The sequence below is a fragment of the Gobio gobio genome, assembly GCF_949357685.1.
Source record: "Gobio gobio genome assembly, chromosome: 23".
NCBI lineage: Eukaryota > Metazoa > Chordata > Actinopteri > Cypriniformes > Gobionidae > Gobio > Gobio gobio.
Genome location: NC_137119.1, coordinates 23,188,230 through 23,210,710, shown reverse-complemented (window position 1 = coordinate 23,210,710; position 22,481 = coordinate 23,188,230). Strand labels below are relative to the sequence as shown.

The window sequence follows — 22,481 nt, the reverse complement described above, 5'->3', positions numbered from 1 at the left end:
CGTTCACAATAACCACAGGAACATGCATCCAAAAAGGAAATAGGGCCAATTCTGATTTCATTCTACTGTAAGGTCTTCGTTATAAACAAAATCAAATAATTTGGTATATAGCATGTGTTCAATAAAGCAGTAAGCCCCAAGAAGCCGCGGTTTACAGTGAATCTAGAACAGCTAAGAGGCATTATTAAAGCATAACACGGTGTCCCCTTTAGCTGTTCTAAATTCACTGTAAACTATGGCTTCACAGAGCTTATTGCTTTTATAAAACAGTTAGACCATAAAAATATTTTTTAAATAAAAAAAAAGTTGCCAGCCAGCGCCAGCGATTTCGATCATTTTTCACAAAAATGTAATGGCCCATATAATATTTTGTTATATGAAATATGAATATCTGAGCATGCAATACATCAAAAGAAAGAGAAGTTTAAAAAAAACACACAAAAAAACACTTGAATACACTTTTTATCAACACTTGCATAAAAAAAGCAACATTTTGAACAAAAAGCTGAGAAAATCACGTTTTTGTCAAAGACTACTTTGTCAGATTCAGAACGATGATCAAACACAGACGGACTAGATCAGGGGTTTTCAAACTGGTGTCCGGGGACACCCAGAAGGTTCTAAGGGGTCCCCAGAAAATTTCAGAGAATAAAAAGACAAAGCAAAAATGGATAGTCTACCGAACATTCTAACTGTTTCACTTCTAAATGTTTCTCTCCTTTCTTGTCGTACATACTTTCCAGAATTGTATATGTTTGTTTGGTATCTTTCTAGTGAGTTTTCCTCACTATAGTCCCCTTTATCTTGCTCACTGGGATTGTAAGGCAGTGTTCCTATTGCAGTACGTAAGTTGCTTATAAACATTTATTGTAAAAGGTTCTCATACAAATAATTTTTAATTGAAAATGTTCTTCAAGTTTATAAATCCGACATTAAGTATAGCCAATTTAAGTTTGGAAACTTACTATTTATCTAACAGTTTAAATGTTTTTTTTTTTTCTCATACAGATGGATTTTAGGAAGGGGGTCCCTCATAAAAGGTTTATCATATTTGGGGGTCCTTGTCATCATAAAGTTTGAAAACCCCTGGACTAGACAGAGTCCATCAACACCCCTAAAGCTTCACAGTCCTATAGCTCGCCGTGGGTCGACATTTCATCCAGTAACTGATTAAAATTAGAAATTAGTTTTGATGTATATGCTGTTTAATGTTGATTATCACATTATATTGCTTGTTTTTTTGCGTCTTCTTCGCCTGTGTTTTGATCAGGAGATTCTGTACTCATTCAGACAATGCGTAATAGCGCCCCCTAGCGTATAACAGTGAAAACAAGGAAACCCGGAAAACTCTGTTTGGCAGGGAAGCGTTTCTTACAAATAACGGAAAATTCTGTGTTTGGCGGGGAAAGAGTTAATGAGGTCACATGTGTATGTTTGTAGAGTAATTTACAATGGTTTTGTCCTCAGCTTAACCTATTTATCATATACAGTGGAATATCTGCACAGGGCCCATTTCAGTAAGACAGCACATAAGCTTCTTTCTCCACTCACTGTCATGGCTTTTGATGGCATAGACGTCAATACTAGGGTCGAAGTCTCCCGGTGAGAGTGGTTTAGAGCTATCTAGGGTGTTACTGGGACTGTCAGGAGGCGTTCCAACAAGCCCTCCATCACTCTCTCCTTCCTCCTCTCCCTCATTATCCTCACTTTCAACCTCCTCCTGTTCTGCCCTCTCTACGTCATGGATCCCAACCAGAAGACTGTAGTCCATCAACTTCAGCAAGGCAAGGAACTAGACGGAGATGAGGGAAGAAAAAAAGACAACAGATGGATAGTAGAGGAAGAGAGGAAGCGCAAGGGGATAAATGAGTCATTGTGTCCATACCAGGAAGACAGAGTGAAAAAACGAATTCTTCCAAATCATTTACCTCCACATCCTTTCGAAGCTTATCAAGGAAGATTTTCTTACTCTCCTCATCGATGTATATTTTCTGCCCATCGTTGATGAAGTCATTGTCCTTGTACGTAGGAAGTTCTTTAGCCTGGTAGAAAAGAGAGAAATATAGTGTGCTAAATATGCTCACTTACACTTACAATCTCTTTTAGGGACATCAAGAGATACACCTTTAACATTAAAATAAATTCAGATCCTGATACACTGGCCATGTAATATCATGCAGCACACCAGGGGGTGCTCTAGATTCACAGGAAAGAGGCTGTTTGGTGTGTTCAGCTGCATATATAGTGCCAAGGGACCTTCGTATGAACAAATGAGTCAACAGTGTGGCTGATTTAGCTGATCTACATTCGTGGTTAGATATTCAGAATGACCTACAGAAGAAATGAGCCCTTAAACAGAGTTAAAGATGTATTGACATTAATGTAGATCGGCCAACACCAAAATCAGCTACAACTCAATATGACTCGGCTGTTAGTAATTATTACACACTAATACTTAATAATTAAGTGATAACTTTTCATGGCTTGTTCGAACTAATGAAAATGAATGTGGGCGAAAATATTTCCTCCAGGGTGATTTAAACCTCCACTCCAGCACACTCCAGCAATTCTTTGTAATTAGCTCATTTGGTACCCTTGCTCCAGACTCCAGTAAAAAACATATTAATGGACTTTAACAGCCTCTACCGTTTGCAGATTTCACAACTTTCAAAAGCAAACATGCACCTATCAAACTGTTGTGAAATCTAGGTCATTGAGAATCGAAGTGCTGGTGGGCTGAAGAACATTAGGAAAGGGTCTGGTTGAGGAAAGCGCTTCAAACCAGACAACATTATAAGTGAAAAGACATTAGGGCACTGATGAAATGGTTTGCATCCATTACAGATTAATACTGATTAATCTGTATGTGTTATTCCGAAGACAACATTTTTTGGAAATCGCTCAGCATCTGAAACAAAGTTTTGGTCACAAAGTCCTCATATTTTTCAACCTCTACCTTCCAAACACCAGTCAAAGAGACCACTTTTCATGAGCTAATAGTTTTCTGACAGATACAATTCATTGAATATCTTGAAATAGGTCACATTATAGAAGTAAAATTACTTGCCATTTAACTTTAAAAGCGAAGTAATGGACTTGAACCTGCTAAGCAGGCAGGCAGGGATGGAGTGAAAGAAGAAATATTTAACCTGTTGAAGGACTGAATCGCACAGTATATGTTCATTTATTCATAGTTTATTTGTTTGTTTCTTAATACCATACCAGCTTCTATGGTGAAACAAAAACATAAGGGAAAAAAAAAGAGACACTTAAGATCTATTTTTCTTTATCATAACTTCTATAAACAAGCAATAAAAAAGCTAATAAAGCTAAAAACCTATTCTAGGGAGACTGCCGGCATACCTTGGCTTGAGACGAGAACTCTAAACCAGAGAGAGAGGATAATCTGATGTGCGATTAGGGAAAAATTGCTCTAGCTTGTTTTACGAGAGTGTTTGACTTTACTTTTAAGTGGGAAAATAGTCTTTATGGCCAGTAAACTTCACAAACGTATCTCAATGATTGAAGTCATTGTGTGAATAATAAAATTATGCATATAAGCGAAACCAGAACATTCTGGGAAAGTTACTTCAAAGTCCACATTTACACCGACATGTACAGGCGCAATTAAAAAAAAAAAAAGAGTCTGTTCTCAGAAAACAGAGCGTGTGAAGAAAATTAACCTTTCTTTCTACTCCTCTTCATGACTTGGCCAGGCAACAAGCCGCTTAATGGCTGCTAAAACGGTTAGTCCTATGAGAGAGGGGTGAAGCCTTATATCCTACATATGCGGGACACAGGGCTGACAGCGACGGTCAGTATTCCTGTTAAGCAGTGACCTTAAATTGGCACAGTTTCAACAGTCATGTGTAAAGCTGCCTTTGGCCTGTAATAGAACAGCAGCAGATTCAGCATTTATTCAAAGAGTTGAGGCAAAAAATAGGAAAGTACTGTATGCCTAACCCATGTGGCAGATGAGAGACTGACTGCAAAAAAAAACATTCTCTTAATCAGCATTTTGGTCTGGTTTTCCAATATAAATACCCAAACATTTTTAACACCAAGATAATTGACTTGAGATGCAAAACTGTGTGATAAGACTAATTGGCCATCTGTTGTTCAACTCACAGGCCGCTGGGCCTGCAGTGTATATGTATGTATGTATGTATGTATGTATGTATGTATGTATGTATGTATGTATGTATGTATGTATGTATGTATGTATGTATGTATGTATGTATGTATGTATGATATAGATATAGATATATATATATATATATATATATATATATATATATATATATATATATATATATATATATGTATGATATATAATATTAAAATAATTTACTAATCACAATTTAATCATTTAAACTAATAATAAATGTAACATTTATTTAATATAAAAAATAAAGTTACATTAAAAGTGTACATAGTTGATTAAATTATTCATATTTATATTAGTATGAATTATATATATATATATATATATAATTAAATAAATCATACCATACCATACCATACAGTGGTAGCCAAAATTATTAACACTTGGCATCTGTGAGTCGTTTTATTGGGGCTGGATTTATTTTCATTCTTCTAACTATTGCCGAAACTACCTGCGATGGAAGGAATCTGCTGGAACATTGAAAATTATGGACTGGCCCCCTCAAAGTCCAGACCTCAACCCCATCGAGCACATTTGGGGCGAGCTGGAAAAAAATGTGTACATTCAAAGGAAAGCCTTTGGCTTCAGTTGCAGAAGGCATGGGATAACATTAGTGTTGAAGTTCTCAGAGGAAATATATTGACACTACGTCAGAGAGATGTGCTGCTATAATTGTTGCAACAGGTGGACATACCAAATATTAAAGTTAAAAGTGGATAAAAACAGTATGATTCACTTCATCTGATATTTGATGGTCAGAGCAACCATCTTCATGTTTCAAGAACATGATTTAATTTAATAATGTTTTGGAGGCAAAAAAAGGTCCATATTTTCAGATCTGTTAGGTGTTCTAATAATTTTGGCCACTACTGTATGTACACACACACACACACACATACGTACATGCATGCATAGATAGATATATATTAGTGCTGTCAGTCGATTTAAAAAAAATTATGAATTAATCACGATCAGTGTTTTTTATATTTTCATATTGTAATAATTCCACAGTTACTCTCCAAATTAATGTAGAAATAACTTAAAGACAGTATATTTTTAATATTTGTTGTAATGAAATCTTTTTATGAATGAAGGCAAGTATCATTAATGATAGACATTCAAACATTACAGAATAATTGAAAGCTATATCAATTTCAACATTTATTAGGCTTTAAAAAAATAACTTTTGTTAAGTGAACATAAAACAATCTTCACATGAACCCATTATAATAAATGTCATATTTACTTGTGGCCTTCATACCCGTCAGAAATTGAATAAAGATATAAAACAGTCTGCACTGCATAAATAAAAATGTAATCTAGATTAATCCTTATTAAAGCTACAATTTTCTCTGTTACCTTCCTTTGATTAACATTAAATGACAGACATCACAAAACTGTTTGATTCGGCCACTGTGACTTTAAGGTCTGCCTCTGCGAACATGACACACATCTGACGCGCTGTCACACGCACCTCTTTAAGTTAATTTAAGACGTTATTTAACTCATTTAAGACTGCTCTTAAGAGAATACTCGACAAAACTGCCATTTTGGCATAATTCTGTGTGTTATTTGTTCAAGCGCGAAAGAGCACTTTTGTCTTGTCGCACTTGAATGGTTTAAAAGCATTTGCATGAATAATAGCATGATCATATAACGTAACACTAGCCAAAGGATGATAGAAAAAATGGATGCTGCGTTAATAGCGTTAAATATTTTGAACGTGTTAAACTGAACAAATTAAATTGCATGCGGTAAAGTGCATAAAATGTGTATTTATGCATGTGTGTGTGTGTGTGTAACACTGGAGCAAGGGTAAAATGCACTATGCATGACAGACAATTGGGGCTTACCAAATAATACACAGACGCATACAATTACAAGGATAAATGGCTAACTGTTAACATATATCTTCTTTGTTAAGTTCTAGTACCTTCTGATGACTAACAGGTTGTCATTAAACCACCCTTTTTATTTACAGTGGCAGTGTTGATGCTACTGGAGCTTATAGCCTCTTGGTTTAATCTCCATATCTTAAAAAAGCACCATAGACTTTGCTTCACCTTGACACACTAAGTATAGGATGGAGCTACATCTGCGCACCCGATAATCACACAGACACTCTAAAATCAGCACGCCGCTGTCTCAACACTCACTGTCTGCTTCACAGTAAATTAAGGTGCCCGAAGTGACAAATGATTAGCCACTACAGAATGAACCATCTTTAACAAACACACAAGCAAATAGACTTACAATATACTCTGAACACAGAAAACTACTCTTGACTGACAGGAAAGCTTATTGCTTTCCCTTCAGAATTCAGATCGAGTTTGAGGGTGAAACTGACCTTTTCTTTGTCACTTGCCTCTCTGGCAACGGTAGATCCCTACAGAGAAGAAACATTGAAATATGTCAGTCCATATCATAATCGTCATCTCGTTTGACTTTGCCACTTGTTTTTCATAATCCTTACCTTCAGGTCATATTTCTTATACACAGACAACCGGTGGCTGAACACGTTGCGTGTAACTATCATATAAGTCTCGTCTCCGTCTACAGTGAGGCGGTACATGCCTAGGAACTGTGGCAACAGTGTGGTACCATGACATTCCACGATATACTGCAGCGAGAAAAGACTCTATAACCATCTGGCTCACTATAAATGTGCATGTAAATTAAAAATTATTGGTAAAACATCAATCAAAGGTTTATAGCGCTTGTATGGGGAATGTATGAGCTTTTGTGTTCACACCTGGTGGTACTTCTTGAGGATGTTGTGCATCTCAGCCACGTCCTCGCTGCTTATGGTCTTGATGACGTACCTCTTGTCGTAGGAGGTGTGGAAGCGAGCACCACTACGACCCTGAGCTTCACTGACGAGGGGCGCGCTACGGGTCAAAGAGTTCTGCCAACACACATAGCAAAGAGGAAGATGTCTTGGTATACGCAATAAAAGACGGATTCAACTGAGAGAGACTTTTTAACATTGTCATATACAGGTTTTGCACTCATTTAAACACGGAAGTGAGATCTCAACATCACACTGAATTAGAAGTGAATGTTAATTTAAAAAGCAGAAGTTGAAAGTTGAAACAGACAGTTGTTTTCATTCTAATTTCTCTTACCATTTTTAACTAGCATCTGTTCAACTTTGCATACATTTACACATTTTCTTCAAGCACACTTTGGCAACCACCAATGTTTATTAGCAATTGATTAACACCATACAATTGTGGATCTAAAAAGCAGTAGTTTGTATTACTTTTCCACCCAATCTGACCCTGTTACACTTTACAGTGCTGAGCCAGAAAAATCAGCTGTACAGCACACACCTGTCTCGTTTCCTTCCAGGAACCACTAATGTCTTTATCCAAGAAGCAAGATGTTATTATCACCATAAAAGTTTTCAAAGCAAAAACAACTTGATGCGACAAAACTAAATAACTGCTATAAATGAACCTATAGTATTAGTATCAATACTTAAAGTGTCACAGTGCGATTCAACATTTTTATTGAGCTGCAGAGTCACTATACATTCTTATAACGATTCTATTTACAAATGTCATATAGGACCATTAAAGTCCGGGGTAAGATTAATATTTTTGAAAATAAGTCTCTTCTGCTCACCAAGGCTGTGTTTATTTGATAAAAAAATCCAGTATAAGTAATACTGTGAACTATTATTACTATTCAAAATAACTGTTTTCTATTCTAATATATTTTACAATGCAATTTATTCCTGTGATGGAAAAGCTGAATTTTCAGCATCATTACTCCAGTCTTCAGTGTCAACATGATCATTCAGAAATCATTTTAATATGCTGATTTGGTGTTCAAGAAACATTTCTTATTACTATAATGTAACAATGTGAAAGTCTTTACTTTACTGTCCTTGCTGAATATATGTTTTCATTTTTTTTTTTTTACAATAAATACTCAAAAATAAGAGTAGGCACAGCAAAAGACTGTGATCCACAACAAGACACTGATGCTGATTTCTGCATGTTTGTTTGTAGACAGTTTAAGTAGCAAGTCAGTTATGTTCTGAAAGAGGTTCACAGAACTCCCCAATAAGCACTGGCTCTTGTGGAAAAAGGGCGAGTTTCTGATAACATTTTGTATGCAGATCATTTACTGTAATCGCCCTGCCAACCAACACATGACCACTTAGATGTAGACAGCAATTTTGCCCTTGTGTCTGTCCCAGTTTCAGGAAAAAAAAAGCTCATCGTGGACACATGATGCACATGAAAAGACCGGAGGGTCTCTGCTCAGCGAGGGTAAGTGACGGGCACAGCTGCACAGAGCAGCTCTACATACGTTTCCAAGGTCTGCTACTTCAAGCATGTAACACACCCACACAATCCCATCTAAGTCTTCATGTATTACTGCGTTCCTCAAATCTATGTGCTTGGATTTCCTCACAGATACACTCACCATATTCATCAAGTATACACATTAAACACAAAACCAAAAGCAGGATATGAGATTTTGAAAGGCTTCCCAAGCTGAGTCATGCGGGTTAGGACCTGTATCTGTTCAGCTGATGGCTCATTCCGCAGGGAAGTGATGCACAGATGGGCTGAAAATAGTGATGACGAGGCAGGTAGCTGTCAGAGGACGTAGGGCGGACTGAAAAGACCACATAGCTAGGAAATCATAGTGGGATTATGCTAGATATGTATTACAAAACATCTGTCACCATGAAGGTAGTTTCGCATAGCCAGACTTATGATTGGCGGCATAACGTCTGGTCCCAAGTACCGCCCACTTATGACCGACATTAGAAGCGGTCCTAAACTTACCTAATTATATAAGGCAGTGGTTCTCAAACTTTTTGACTCCAAGGCTCTACATTGACCACAATAATATTCCAAGGCCCCATGACTTTTCCAGTAGTTCTTGATTTACTGGATAATGATTTTGAAAAATATGGTGTAAGGTGTAAGGTGTAAGTATATTCATTATAAAAAATGCTTTTAGATTTTATTAATTTACATGACTTTGTCAGGGCTAGAAAATACATTTTTAAAATAAAGCTACTTCGTATATCCAGGTTTTTCAAGCAACAGGTGTGGGCGGGAATTAAACAAAAATATATTGATGTCTAGTTGTTTTGGCTTATTACAATGCTTGTTTTAAGTCATTGTAACTCATCATTAGGTCCCTTTGTAAGTTTGCTCCCCATAGTGGGCATCGGCTCCCTGGTTGACTAGCTGATTTTGAAAATATGTAGTTGTACACTCTTCTAAATTTGCCAAATTTTGTGCTGGTTTTAAAGGTTTAATTCTTCTCTGATGTATAAAATAGGAGACTTAGACTTCGGTACACCTCCAGTAAACAGCTCTTCCTGAACGTCTCTAATCAAGACCATAAAATAAGCAGCAGATTCTGGGAAGCTGATGTTTTTTGTGTACGTGTCAGGGTTATAGTCATATTGTAATGCCTTTTAAACCCACACAAGCAGACAGGGAGCTCTAACCAAGAACCTGAGCTGTAACTGATTACTGTGAAATGCAATGACATATCTTCCTCATTAGCCAAAATTAGAAATGTTGAGAAAAGCCCTTTTGCCCAATGCACACTGATTGCGAGGATTCTTGCTAAAAAAAGGTATTTTCTTCTATGAAAGAGATATAGGGAAAGGGATATGAGGGCAATTAAGAACATTTGTACGTGGGAGGCTAGAGGATGCAAAGGACAGCTCTGACATTACTGTGTTATTATGGGAAATAATGGTCTTCATTACGACAGCAAATTGAGTGGTTAATGACTAAATTACTTCTTGGTAATCATGGGCTTTTCTCACAGAGACCTTAATCTATTTGGCATTGTTTAGTAGTGAGTACACTGGTGTTTTGTGTTGTTCAAATGCAGTATTGCGCTGTGGTTTTATGACACTGAATGTAACACCTTGGATAATTTCTCTCACTTTCACAAAGCTTACCTGGAAGTCCTGGTCATCAATGTTGAACCTCTCTCTCAAATTACGGAAAACAAGAGGGCAATACTCCTTGAATTTAAAATGGCTTGGCATATTCTCTCTGAAAAGCAAAGAAGCAAAGAGATAAAAATGAATTCACAAAAAAAAAAACATTTCTAGAGTTGGCTGGTTCAATCTCACAAAGAAACATCAGTCATTTACATAATTACAAAACAGAAGTTATGATAGTCTTCTCTACTGTGACAAATATCCGAGTGAAACGGTTTCTCGAATGAGAAAAAAAAAAGTCCATCGGGAGTTGAGTCAGGAATATTTTTGTAGACAAACCCAGAAATTAGCATCACACTGGTTCCCTCAACAAAAAATCAATAGGATTTTCCCATAGACTTTTGAATTGTCGCAAAAAATAAGCTCTCTGATCAACTAAAGTTTATGGTACTGGCACGTTTTGTCCATCAATTTTCACAAATTAACAAACTTTTATGAATTTTGAAGCCTAAATACAATTACCAGAAATAAAAAAACCTTGACTTAGACTATAAATGAACTAAACCACAGTCGCTTAACTTCAAATGTCACCACTACCAAGCTTTTGTAAAAAAAATTCCCTGAAAGCGTGTTAGAATAGTTTCCAAGAGCGTGATTATAAACACAACAAGGCTGTGAAAGCAGAATAGTGTGTAGATGAGTTTACCTGTTTGATGTGATGACGTTCAATGTCACTGACAATGTGATTTAGCAACTGCCTTTTTTAAGACGTGTGCTCAACACAGACCTTATTTCAGGCTTTTAACCAAAATCCCATTAAAAAAACGGTGGATGGAACCGGATGCTAAAATGCTAACCCATTTCTGGATTTTGGCCTACAAAAGTACATCATCCCTGAAGCACTCTATTGATTGGAACGTTGTGGGCAGCTATTGGTGTGCTATGTAAGTGACAGGTTGTCCTGCCCTCACACAAGTAAACACGTCATTGCAAGAGGGAGGGGAAGAATTTTTTGATAAAAAAATACAAGAGCACAAGAGAGACTATATGCTATACAGTACTAAGAATTTGTATTATGTTATATGATTCAAACATGTTCTTGAAATGAGATTCACCTTTTCGTTCATGAGATTTACCCCTCTAATAACACAAGATCAAAATCTGTTGGATCATAGCAGTTGAGATTGGGGAAAAGTGAAAAGTTTGAGAGGAACTCACTTGTTAAAAAGGTGGTTGTCCACTTTAATCTTAGAGTAGGCTTTGAAGTCATCAGGCATTAGCATGATGGGGATCTGAACATGGCTCAACTCATTTATCTAGAGAGAAGGAGGAAGAGAGATTCAGTTACTGGTTACTTGTTTAGGGTTTGGGTCTTTAAATGGGAGTCAAATGTAGTGGTCACCCGATATGGGCAAGGAAACATATGACCAATACCAATATCTTGAGAGTAGGACAGCCTATAGAAATATACATATAATACCATTTAAAATAGCAAAATGAGATGTAAATTTTTTTTAAAAATTAGAATATTTAAAATATATTAAAAAAAATCCACAGACAAAGCTGGGTGTGGTTATCTGCAGATGCGAATAATATTAAAATGGCCAATTGTATCAGCTGATTAAACAGTCTGTCTGCTTTCACGAAGCGTCAAAATCCTAACACTTGAAAAACTTGCTACCAGTCAAAACTAAAAATACTAGTTCACACAGTTTATGCAACTGCAAATTTTTTTGCGACTAACACTAATTGACACTGAACCAATCAATGCACAAAAAAGTAGGTGCTGAGATGTGCTAGGTACAGGAAAGCATCAGTGTGAGTGATGTGTTCTGCTCATCAGAGGGCGATATCTCGGTAACACAATGCACTGTTTTGCTCTGCTCAGGATCTGAAACAATGTGCTACATTCAACAGTCATCAGTTCCTGCTTTGCACAGTTTGCTCTTGTGAAAACAACACTTGTAATAAAACCGTAATAACGGAAACTGTTGCATTGTGAGAAGTGGGAATTTAAAACTGCTGTGGACAGTTTTCATTCCAACAAAGAGATCTGGTGACTCATAGGTTCTTTCCCTCTATTAATAAATAAATAAATAAATAACAATAGCACTAACTAAACTCAAGAGGATTGCAGAAGGCTCTAATTACTGTGATATATTTGTTTGTTTGAGGATGTGCATGCACTAGGATAATTATAAGATATCAAATAGGCACAAAGCACCATGGGAAATCAAAGATTTTATGTTTGACAATCTCGATAGAAGCAGACAATACTGAATAAAAAGAACAATAGGGATATTAAAATTCTGGTTGGTAATTATTACGTTAAGGCCAATAACCAATAAATGGCTGATATTCAATTTTGATACTATTTTGTCTAAATACATAACACAATTTTTTTTTAATCAATCGGTTTAAATTGGCCATTACAAAATCTTAACGTTAAATATTTAAAAATAATTATATATATTTTCAGATTTGCTAAAGATTACATTTAAACTTCTAAAACCTTAATGTCGGTTGGTAATATATTGTGCATCCCTGTAAATAATGTCAACATTTTCTATCATAAAATAATTTTGAAATGTAAATCAATCAATCAATCAATCAATCAATAAATAAACATGAGAGAGCATGGAAATGCAACCAAATTGACATTCACAGAATATGGAATTCATTTTGGTAGATCTGATCAGTAAGAAAAAGGCTTTTAATCAAGGAGTGAGTTACAGCTAATTGCTTCATTTCCTCTGAAAATACATAGTAACAGTGTAAACAACCAAAGGTCAAAGAAGTTGCATTTAGGGGCTCACTGCCTGTCAGTCAACCCATTTAACTGAATTTGCTCACAGAAAGGAGACAGGTTGTCTTCCAAGACAAGGAGATATTGCATCGACCCAATGATGTGACCTCTCAGAGAATGGAGAGCATTGACGTCTCTAGAGACTTTCCTATTGGCTGTTTGAATGCCAGGCTTCTGGATTTGAAGGGTGTTTCATGCACTGTGGGTAAGCAGTGCTACCTATAGGAGGTAGAATGCCTTTTTTCCCCTTGTCTGAGCAAATGTGATTATACCTCATTTGTTCTGCATGTCAATGCTGAAAAACCTCTTCATGAATGTCAATTATTTGGCTTTCCTTGTGGATATTCAGCTTGTTATAACTGCAATTTAAGACTATCACGATAGCTCAAAATGATAAGAATACATTGTTATGTAAAATTCATGTTCAATGTGAATAATTTCATGTTATGACAATGTAACGTGTAAGCTGTTATGTTTTAGTTTTGTTTTCACTGTTTGCTCTGTTCCCGTTCTCTTTAGTTTCTAGTTAGTTTCCCTGTTTGTTAATTGGTTTCCATAGTTCCTGATTCGACACAGTAGAAGAGTTTCCTGAGTTTCCCTAGTTCAGTTGTCCGCTATCTTCAATGTGATGTGGTTGTGTTTCAAGTTTGCCTCGAGTGATCTGTTTGAATTAATTAAAGACTGTTTTGATTAGTGATGCACCGATCATGATTTTACATGGCCGATTCCGATACCGATTTTTTTCAAGAAAACATGAACAAGATGTTTATTTGGTATTTAACAGGCTAAATTGGCTTTTGGCTAATGAAAACAAGTCCGCAATCTGAAATTAACAGGAAATTGAATTGGAAATTAAAAGGCTGAAAGGTGAAATTAAAAGCAACAACTGCATATTCTGCAATCCAAACAAAGATGTTACTTAAATCAGCATTTGTTTTTAAATTCAGTGTAAAGAAAAAAAGTCTTTACCAGTGAAATTAAATAAAACCAAAGTATATAATTGTTCCAAAATGTTAAATCAAATAATGTTTAGTGCAACGAAAAAAACTAAGATGCTACAGCAGGTGCTTTTTAAATCAGATTAAGTCAATGTAATTTTAAGGTAAAATAAAAATGATTATCCTATAAGGCTACAGAACTGATAGTATTTACTTTCAAAAGTGCATGCATGTTCTACTTTAGGCTACAAAAAGAAGTGTTTCGGCTTTGTCACAAGTTAGTCTGTTTCGTTCTCATCCGATCCAACACGTGAGAAGCTGAGCTGAACAAACGCTCACCATCTACGCTTGTGCAGGGCGCGGAGAGGTAAGCTCGCGCAGGAAAGCAGCTCTTCATTCCCTTCAGCGTATCTCGTCTCTTCCCTCAGTTCTCCTGTTTCCGTTTGTAACACACAAGTGACATGTTCGCGAATGATTGCAATATAGGCTTATGTGCACGCGGACGCACTTCGGGAAAAATCGGCAGAAAAATACAAAGAAAACCGGCCGGTTGCCAATCACGTGCTAGAAACAAAAAACGTCCGGTTACGATTTTTGGCCGGTCAACCGGTGCATCCCTAGTTTTGATGATCTATTCCTTCGTCATGTGCATTCAAGTGGGTGGGCAGGTGCTGGTGAACTGCAAATCACCATTTACCATTGGCTTCACCGAGGAGGTTGTCACCAGCACCTTTCCAAATCCAGAGCCCAGCCAGCTATCACCCGGAGCTTCGGAGTGTATCGAATCAGCGAGTCGATTCAGTGGTTCGGAGTGCCAAAGTCACATGATTTCAGCAGTTTGACACACAATCCTGATTTGACTCGCTGATTCGATACACTCCAAAGCTTCATGAAGCATTGTTTTGAAATCTGTTATCACTATATAAGTCATTATTTAGGTTTATTTTGGCACACCAAAAATATTCTCGTCGCTTTATAATATTAATATTGAACCACTGTACTCACATGGATTGATTTAAATATGTTTTTAGTACATTAATGGATCTTGAGAGAGGAAATTGCTTTGCTCCCTACACTCTAAAAAAAAAAAAGGTTCTATATGGCACCAAAAATGGTTCTTGGCTCGTAATCATAGGGGAACCTTTTTTAGTGCTATATAGCACAAATTTTGGTGCTTCAGTGGTTCTTCAGCGGTTCTTCAGCGGTTCTTCAGAGGTTCTTTGACTAAGGTGCTATATAGCACCTCTGAAGAACCGCTGAAGAACCACTGAAGCACCAAAATTGGTACTATATAGCACTAAAAAAGGTTCCCCTATGATTACGAGCCTTTTTTTTAGAGTGTATGGAGGCCTCACTGAGCCTTCAGATTTCAACAAAAATATCTTAATTTGTGTTCCGAAGATTAACGGAGGTTTTACGGGTGTGGAACGGCATGAGGGTGAGTAATAAATTACATTATTTTGCTTTTTGGGTGAACTAACCCTTTAACTTCTTTCTTAAGATGATTTTGTGTATCTGGCCCCTGATCCGTTTATCTTTTCATTACGTTCTCTGAGTACATAAGCCCTGAGTTTCCCTAGTTCATTTGTTCGTTATTGTCGATGTTAAGTGGTTGTGTTTCAAGTTTATCTCCAGAGTGTTCTGTCTGAATTAATTAAAAGACTGTTTTGATTATCTATTCGTCATGTGCATTCAATACACCCACACATGACATAGGCTAACTCATAAATTATTGATTTTAAAATTTGAAACTATTTTGTAGGGCTGCTGCCAATTAAGATTTTTCCAGTTGACTAGCAGTCGTGCATTTAAGACATTAGTCGGGGGAGAAATCCTAAACCATAATGAGGATTTAAAATACACAAGTTTGTTCATATTGTTGGGGAGAAGTGAGCTCCATGTCTTGCTCACAATGAAGATGGCCTTGGCTTTGAAATGATGGCACTCCAATGACATAGAGGTGGAAATCAAGTTAAACATGTCATGCAGTAAATGCTGTACTAATTTATCTTCCACACTCCGCACGAATACTTGGATACACACCTAGCACACATTTATCTAGGTTCAAGTTAACGTTAGAGCAAGCAGCCATGTAAAGCGGCTCTTAATGTTCCCACACTTTGGATTTTCTACCCAACATATTTCCGCATGGACTGGCCATGTTAACTGTGACTTTGCCACTTCCTGTTGAGTTTTTTTTTTTGCGACAAACTGACTAATTAAAATTTAAATGACCAAGCCTCTTCTTGTCAACTAAAAATAAACCCTTAAAACCAAAATCAAGTGAATTTAGGCATCACTACATTTTAATCAACAGGAGGGCTCCAGACTGCAACCATATGGTGGCATTTTGCAACCTTTATTCCTGCTGGTGCGACAATTTTGTTAGAGATTGCATTGGTGTGACCACCACGTTGCCCAATTGATAAGAACTGCCATTCCTGTTACATACGTGAAACATAAATAATATCTGTAATAATCGATAATGAAAATCATCAACAACGATTCTCATTATCGATTCTCATTATCAGATATCAGATCAAACAGCCATTTCCATTCCCTAATATATGGAAAAAAGTCAGAAAGTCTCATGAAATACAAAAACTTTTCTTCGAATTGTGACTGAATTACACAAAACAAGTAAAGAGCGCCTCTTTTTATAATCACTGAAGCTATCAGTCAGTTCAGTGTGATACTAAAAAATAACCTTAAATAACAGTGATATTCCAATATGTTTTTTTCCTTCATTTCTGTCCAAAAGGACATGGGTGGGGTTCTCGTCCATCCAAGGGGAAACCTGTGGGCTGATCTGAGCAGGCTTTGGGTTACTGAAACCCTTTACGAGAATGCAAATTGTGAAAGGAAGTCAAGCATTTTAAACAAGGTCACTTGAAACCCTTTAAAAAACCTCTCTCCTGACACAAGCAAGTGTAAAGAGGCTGTAATGCATGCTGTGGTTACTGCTTAGTGAGTTCGGCTCATCTTTCACGCTGTGGTCAGAAATTAGGCTGTTGCTAAAGCGCTAGTAAGAAGAGCGCATTTTTAGGAAGAGCAAATCTAGCTAGATATGGCTAAAAATTAGGTAATTACAACAAAAATGATTCGTTTTTGGACTGTAAATATGATCTATCTTTTTTAAAGTGTTGAAGGAAATTAAATGTCACATGAGGAAGCCGAAACTATGAACACAGGAAGCAAATTTCATGAATGTTTATGCCCACTCATCGCTAAAACAGAAACAGCAATTGTGCTGACACAAACCATTTATCCTTTTAATAGAATAAATGGGCTGTCCGACCAAAAGAATCAAATGCTCCTCCGCCAAGCTGTTGTATACACTATCAAAGATCAAGAGAGCTACAGGCTGCAGACGGCATGCCAGCATTCAGAGAAGTAGCCACATACTGCCATGAGAACGTGACACTAAATCACCCACAAACCAAAAGAGCGCTAACCAAAAGCAGAGGGCATGAAAATCTCCATCTCAACACCTTTTTCTGACAATGTTTTATTCTAAATAGAAAGTGAAATTAAGCAGTATAGGTGACAGTCAAACCGCTGTTTTTTTCCCTGCAGGATGGGATTAATGCAGTGTTTATTTGAAATGCAATTAAAGCTAAGCACTGTTGTGAGAGGTTAAGAGGCAACAGGCACTTGCAGAAACATGTGCGAGCAGGATGAGGTATGAGCTGTGCTTTCTAGAGGACTAAGCCTGTCTACTGGCTAGGGTTGGGTATCGTTTGGGTTTTTTTCGATTCCGGTGCCAAACCGATACTTTTAAAACGGTTCCGGTGCCTAAACGGTGCCTGAACCGATACTTTTTTTTTTTTAAAGGCCACAAAACGAGGTGGATGACATTAAATGGCTTTTTATTTATTTATTTTTTATTTAAATTGAACCATTTATTAAAAGTTTAATGTATACTTAAATGTATGAATATAAATAAATACAAAACACAATTTACTTATTTACAAATTATAATTGACTTATTTACAAATTCACAGTAAAACCTAAGCCACCTAACCCAACTACAACAAGCCTAATATAACTCTTAATTACAGTAATAACAGCAGGAGTCTGTATTCTCGGTATGCTACTAACCAGCTTCGAGCTTCAGCTCTTTTTTGAAATATGACCATATTCTCTGGCTAAATATTTTAGAACGCATCGTCTTAATGTTTCCATGGCGACGCGTCATGTTTCTCACATGACACACAGCAGCCGCAATAGCGCTGACAGCTCAGCTGTATCGGGTTTATTTCGTTTTTTCTTTTTATTCAAAATATTCACAAACTTCTTAACTGTGTCACGAACTATCTGATGTTCAAATGTGTGAGTGAATGTGTGTTAGTTGATCTATAAAGCGCAATGGGCGGCGCCATGTTAGTTTGCGCCTCAGAATCGGATCTGTCGGATTTAACGTTACAACACTTGAGTTCATTCTCGTCTCACGAAATACATGAAAGTAAGTGACCAGTGAACTGGAAGAAGAACAGAGTAAACGCTATAGTTACTATATAATGTGCATGTATCTGATGTGAATAAAACATGTAACGTTAGTCAAATTATAATCGTCTGAAAGGATTGTCATAGCCGCTTTCATAGACATCAGGGTGTGTTTTTTGCTAGTAGCCTACTTATGAGCATTTAAATGTCTGAAACCTGAAATAAACATGATGTGGTTGAAAACACTGAATAGTTGTCATGAGTTGTGATGTGACCAGCGCTGAGCGTCTGTCTCTGGCTCAGCCAAAGCGCGAAAGCACGTTTGAATTTTGGCACCGAAATGAGGAACCGAAATCTGCGTTCTGATTCGGTCCGGTACATACCGGTTATATAAGTACCGGTGCCATATTGGAACCGGATTTCGGTACCCAACCCTACTACTGGCAATGGTGAAGCAACAGAGAATGGAAATCGGCTCTCTGTGACCCCACGTCAGCTACAACTACAAATGCCTTCTCATTCACTCCAAACAGAAAAAATAGGCTTTTAAAAGGACTCCGTATACCATGTGGACAATTAAGGAACTATATATAGCTCTGGAAAAGATTAAGAGACCACTGAAAAATTATAAGTTTCTCTGGTTTTACTATTTATAGGTATGTGTTTGGGTAAAATTAACATTTTAGTTTTATTCTATAAACTACAACATTTCTCTCAATTTCCAAATAAAAATATTGTCATTTAGAGCATTTATTTGCATCTTTTTTGTTATTTTGACCAGTTGTCGTTTTCTGCCGTGTTGTCAGACCTTGAATAACGGAAAGAAAATAAGTTCATATTCATTTTTAAACAACACAATACTAATGTTTAGAAATTAATATTTGGTGGAATAACCCTGATTTTCAAATCACAGCTTTCATGCATCTTGGCATGCGCTCCACCAGTCTTTCACATTGATGTTGGGTGACTTTATGCCACTCCTGGTGCAAAAATTCACACAGCTCGGCTTTGTACCATCCATAGCTTGTGACCATCCATCGTCCTCTTTATCACATTCCAGAGGTTTTCAATGGGGTTCAGGGTCTTGATCTGGTGGTCCTCCATCCATACCTTGATTGACCTGGCTGTGTGACATGGAGCATTGTTCTGCTGGAAAAAACAATCCTCAGAGTTGCGGAACATTGTCAAAGCAGAAGGAAGCAAGTTTTCTTCCAGGACAACCTTGTACGTGGCTTGATTCATGCGTCCCTCATAAAGACAAATCTGCCCGATTCCAGCCTTGCTGAAGCCCCCCCAGATCATCATCGATCATCCACCAAATTTCACAGTGGGTGCAAGACACTGTGCTTTGTAGGCCTCTCCAGGTTAGGGGTCGACCGATATGCGTTTTTCAGGACCGATGCTGATACCGATTATTACAGATCAAGTAGACCGATAACCGATATTTTGAACCGATATATGCGTCTAGTGTAAAAATGAAAATTGATGTCAAAATTAAGAATAAAAAGGCCTCTGACAATATTTTCTATAATTCTACATAGCCTAAAAAAGGTGACTATTGCACATCAATGGATTAAAATATATATATGTGTGTGTGTGTCATTTAATAATGATGTTGTAATATGCTATATATTTATTTATTTGTTTTACTTATAGGTGGAGCGATGGTATCGTTAACGGATTCCCAGTTATCATCAAGAGAGACTAACGTTACGAGGATACAGCGATCTCTTCAAAAGGTATTTGAAGTATCTGATTGAAGATGGAGACGATCGTTAACTCATGTATTACTACAAGTTGATAGTGATCACTGCTGCCTTACCTTTGTGTGATCACTGCAGCTCCTGTTAGTAAGTGCTTTCGGTGTGAGAGCGCAACATTTTCAGTGCCTTGAGCCTTCCACGTTGATTGGCCGGACTCGTGACTCCCAACAAATCAGATGGGTGATGGGCGGGCATTAGTCTAGGTCACAGAGCGGTGCGCTCTGACAGAGGTAGCTGGATCAGAGCCAGATCGCACGCATTTCAAAATTAAATAATTTTATCGGAAAATCGGTTTTGAAAATGACCGATACCGATAACCATAAAAATGCTTAATATTGGCGGCGATAATCGGTCGACCCCTACTCCAGGTCTCCGTCTAACCATTAGAATGACCAGGTGTGGGACAAAGCTGAAAATTGGACTCATCAGAGATGATGACCTTACTCCATTCCTCTACAGTCCAATCCTTATGGTATTTTGCAAACCTCAGCCTGGCTCTTCTTTGCTTCTCATTGATGAAGGGCTTTTTTCTAGCTTTGCACGACTTCAGCTCTGCCCCTAGGAGCCTGTTTCGAACCGCCCTCGCTGTGCACTTCACCCCAGCTGCCATTCTTTTTGTAGGTCACCTGATGTCATACTACGGTTGTTGCGTGACATTCAAATGAGTTGGTGGTCATTCCAGTCAGTGGAGAGTCGTTTTCGCCCCCTGCCGGTATGTAGCTTTGTTGTCCCCAATGTTTGCTGCTTGACCTTGTTCTTATTAACCGCCGTCTTTGAAATTTTAAGGATGGAAGCAACCTAACGCTCACTGTATCCCTCTGCCAGTAAAGCCAGAATTGAACCCTTCTTTTCCTCACTCAAAACTTTCCTTTTCAACTCTTTTGGCATGGTCAATAGTTATTTTTGATTCCAATTACATTTGAGGTACTTCTAGCACTATTTTTGCCATCCAGCTGGTCCTATTGCAAGAGGATAGTGATGACCACAGCAGTGGTTTTTATAGTTTTCCTCATTACATAAGATTTGGTTCAGATGATCACCTAATCAGCGCCTCATTCAGGCTACGTTTACACATGGGCGGCTATTTTCATAAACGGACATTTCAACCTCTCCGGTTTCAAAAATAACATTGTGCACACATGTCAGTTTTCAGAAAAGTGTTCATTTACACGTATATGTATATATGCCGTCAAGAGCATGCCAAACCTGTAGGTGGTGGTGTAACGAGAAGCTCAAGCCCACGTAAGCCAATCCGAATCCCGAAAATAGCAACGAATCACTTCCTCTTCCTTTTTTGAACAAGGATGGCGCCAGGGTCATCATTCATGTGGACTGACCAGGAGGCAGGCTCCTGTTAAATGTAACTTTAGATTACAAAACCACAAAATTACAGGAGAACATCAACTGGGAGACGTGCCAAAGTAAATATGCCGACATACTGACCCTCTTTTTAGAGCACTATACCCCAGAGTTGTTTGAAACAACATAAATGCGACTGCTACTCTGAACGCTTCCATGATCATATGTAAACATAGGTCGCACTTTTGACGGCGGTGCAAGCTCTGGCGCATACTGTGACGTTGGCTGCCTAAACACCCGTTTGTCTCAGTTTACATACAAATGTGCAAACAAAGATTTTCAAAATCTCCACTCTGGCCGGAGTTTTTAGAAAGACTCGTTTTCAGAGGCGAATTCTTTGTTTGCGTGTAAACGAAGGGCGCAAACGAAGGGAAATGTCTCCGTTTTTCAAAACAACCATGTACGTGTAAACAGGGCCTCAGTAGAATGAGGTGTGCCCGTGTTGGAATTCAACAGACACTGGAATGCAATGGCTGCCATACATGTAGAGATGCTGATTTAAGAAGAATTTGCAGTGGTCTCTTAATTTTTTCCAGAGCTGTATGTTCCTTTTTGTGAAACACATCTAACACCTGGGTCAGTGCATAACAAGGTCTAAAAGGCAAAAATAATTTCAATGACATTTAGAAAATTACAAATGTTTCCCAAGTTCAAGTTAAAGGGATAGTTCACCAAAAAAAATGAAAATTATGTCATTTACTCAAGTTGTTCCAAACTTGTATGAATCTCTCTCTGCTGCTGAACACAAAATAAGCTATTCTGAAGAATGTCAGTAATCAGGAAGTCAATTTTAGGAAGTTTTCAGCCCTTGTTGAAAAATTTTACTAAAATAACACTGCTGACAATGGTTTAAATAGCGATATTTAAAGAGATAGTTCACCCAAACTGAAAACAGAATAAGTTATTTTGAATCTCTGTATTTTGGAAGACTATGGTAAAGTAAAACACTTTGGTAACCAATATTTTTGTGTTTCACAGAGGAAATGAAAGTCATACCGATTTAGAACCACATTATTTTATGTGAACATATTATTTTAACCACACTCATTTTGGGCTGAACGTTTCCTTTAAC

The 22,481-nt window shown here is 37.4% G+C and overlaps 1 protein-coding gene across 4 annotated transcripts in view; it reads right to left on the bottom strand.

Annotated features, from left to right (window-relative positions):
• pip4k2aa (phosphatidylinositol-5-phosphate 4-kinase, type II, alpha a) overlaps positions 1-22,481 on the bottom strand; it is a 46,124-nt gene that overhangs the window by 4,273 nt on the left and 19,370 nt on the right. For 3 of the 4 annotated variants that reach the window (XR_013815745.1, XM_079806932.1, XM_079806934.1), the window contains exons 2-8: positions 11,316-11,413; positions 10,113-10,209; positions 6,918-7,070; positions 6,639-6,785; positions 6,513-6,551; positions 1,929-2,042; positions 1,552-1,792 (exon numbers count right to left, since the gene is read on the bottom strand). Coding sequence is in view for 3 of the 4 variants with exons in the window: in XM_079806932.1 (XP_079663058.1) it covers positions 1,552-1,792; positions 1,929-2,042; positions 6,513-6,551; positions 6,639-6,785; positions 6,918-7,070; positions 10,113-10,209; positions 11,316-11,413 (889 nt within the window). In the remaining variant the exon portion in view is untranslated. The remainder of the gene's footprint in view (positions 1-1,551; positions 1,793-1,928; positions 2,043-6,512; positions 6,552-6,638; positions 6,786-6,917; positions 7,071-10,112; positions 10,210-11,315; positions 11,414-22,481) is intronic. The other variant, XM_079806933.1, reaches the window with a different exon arrangement.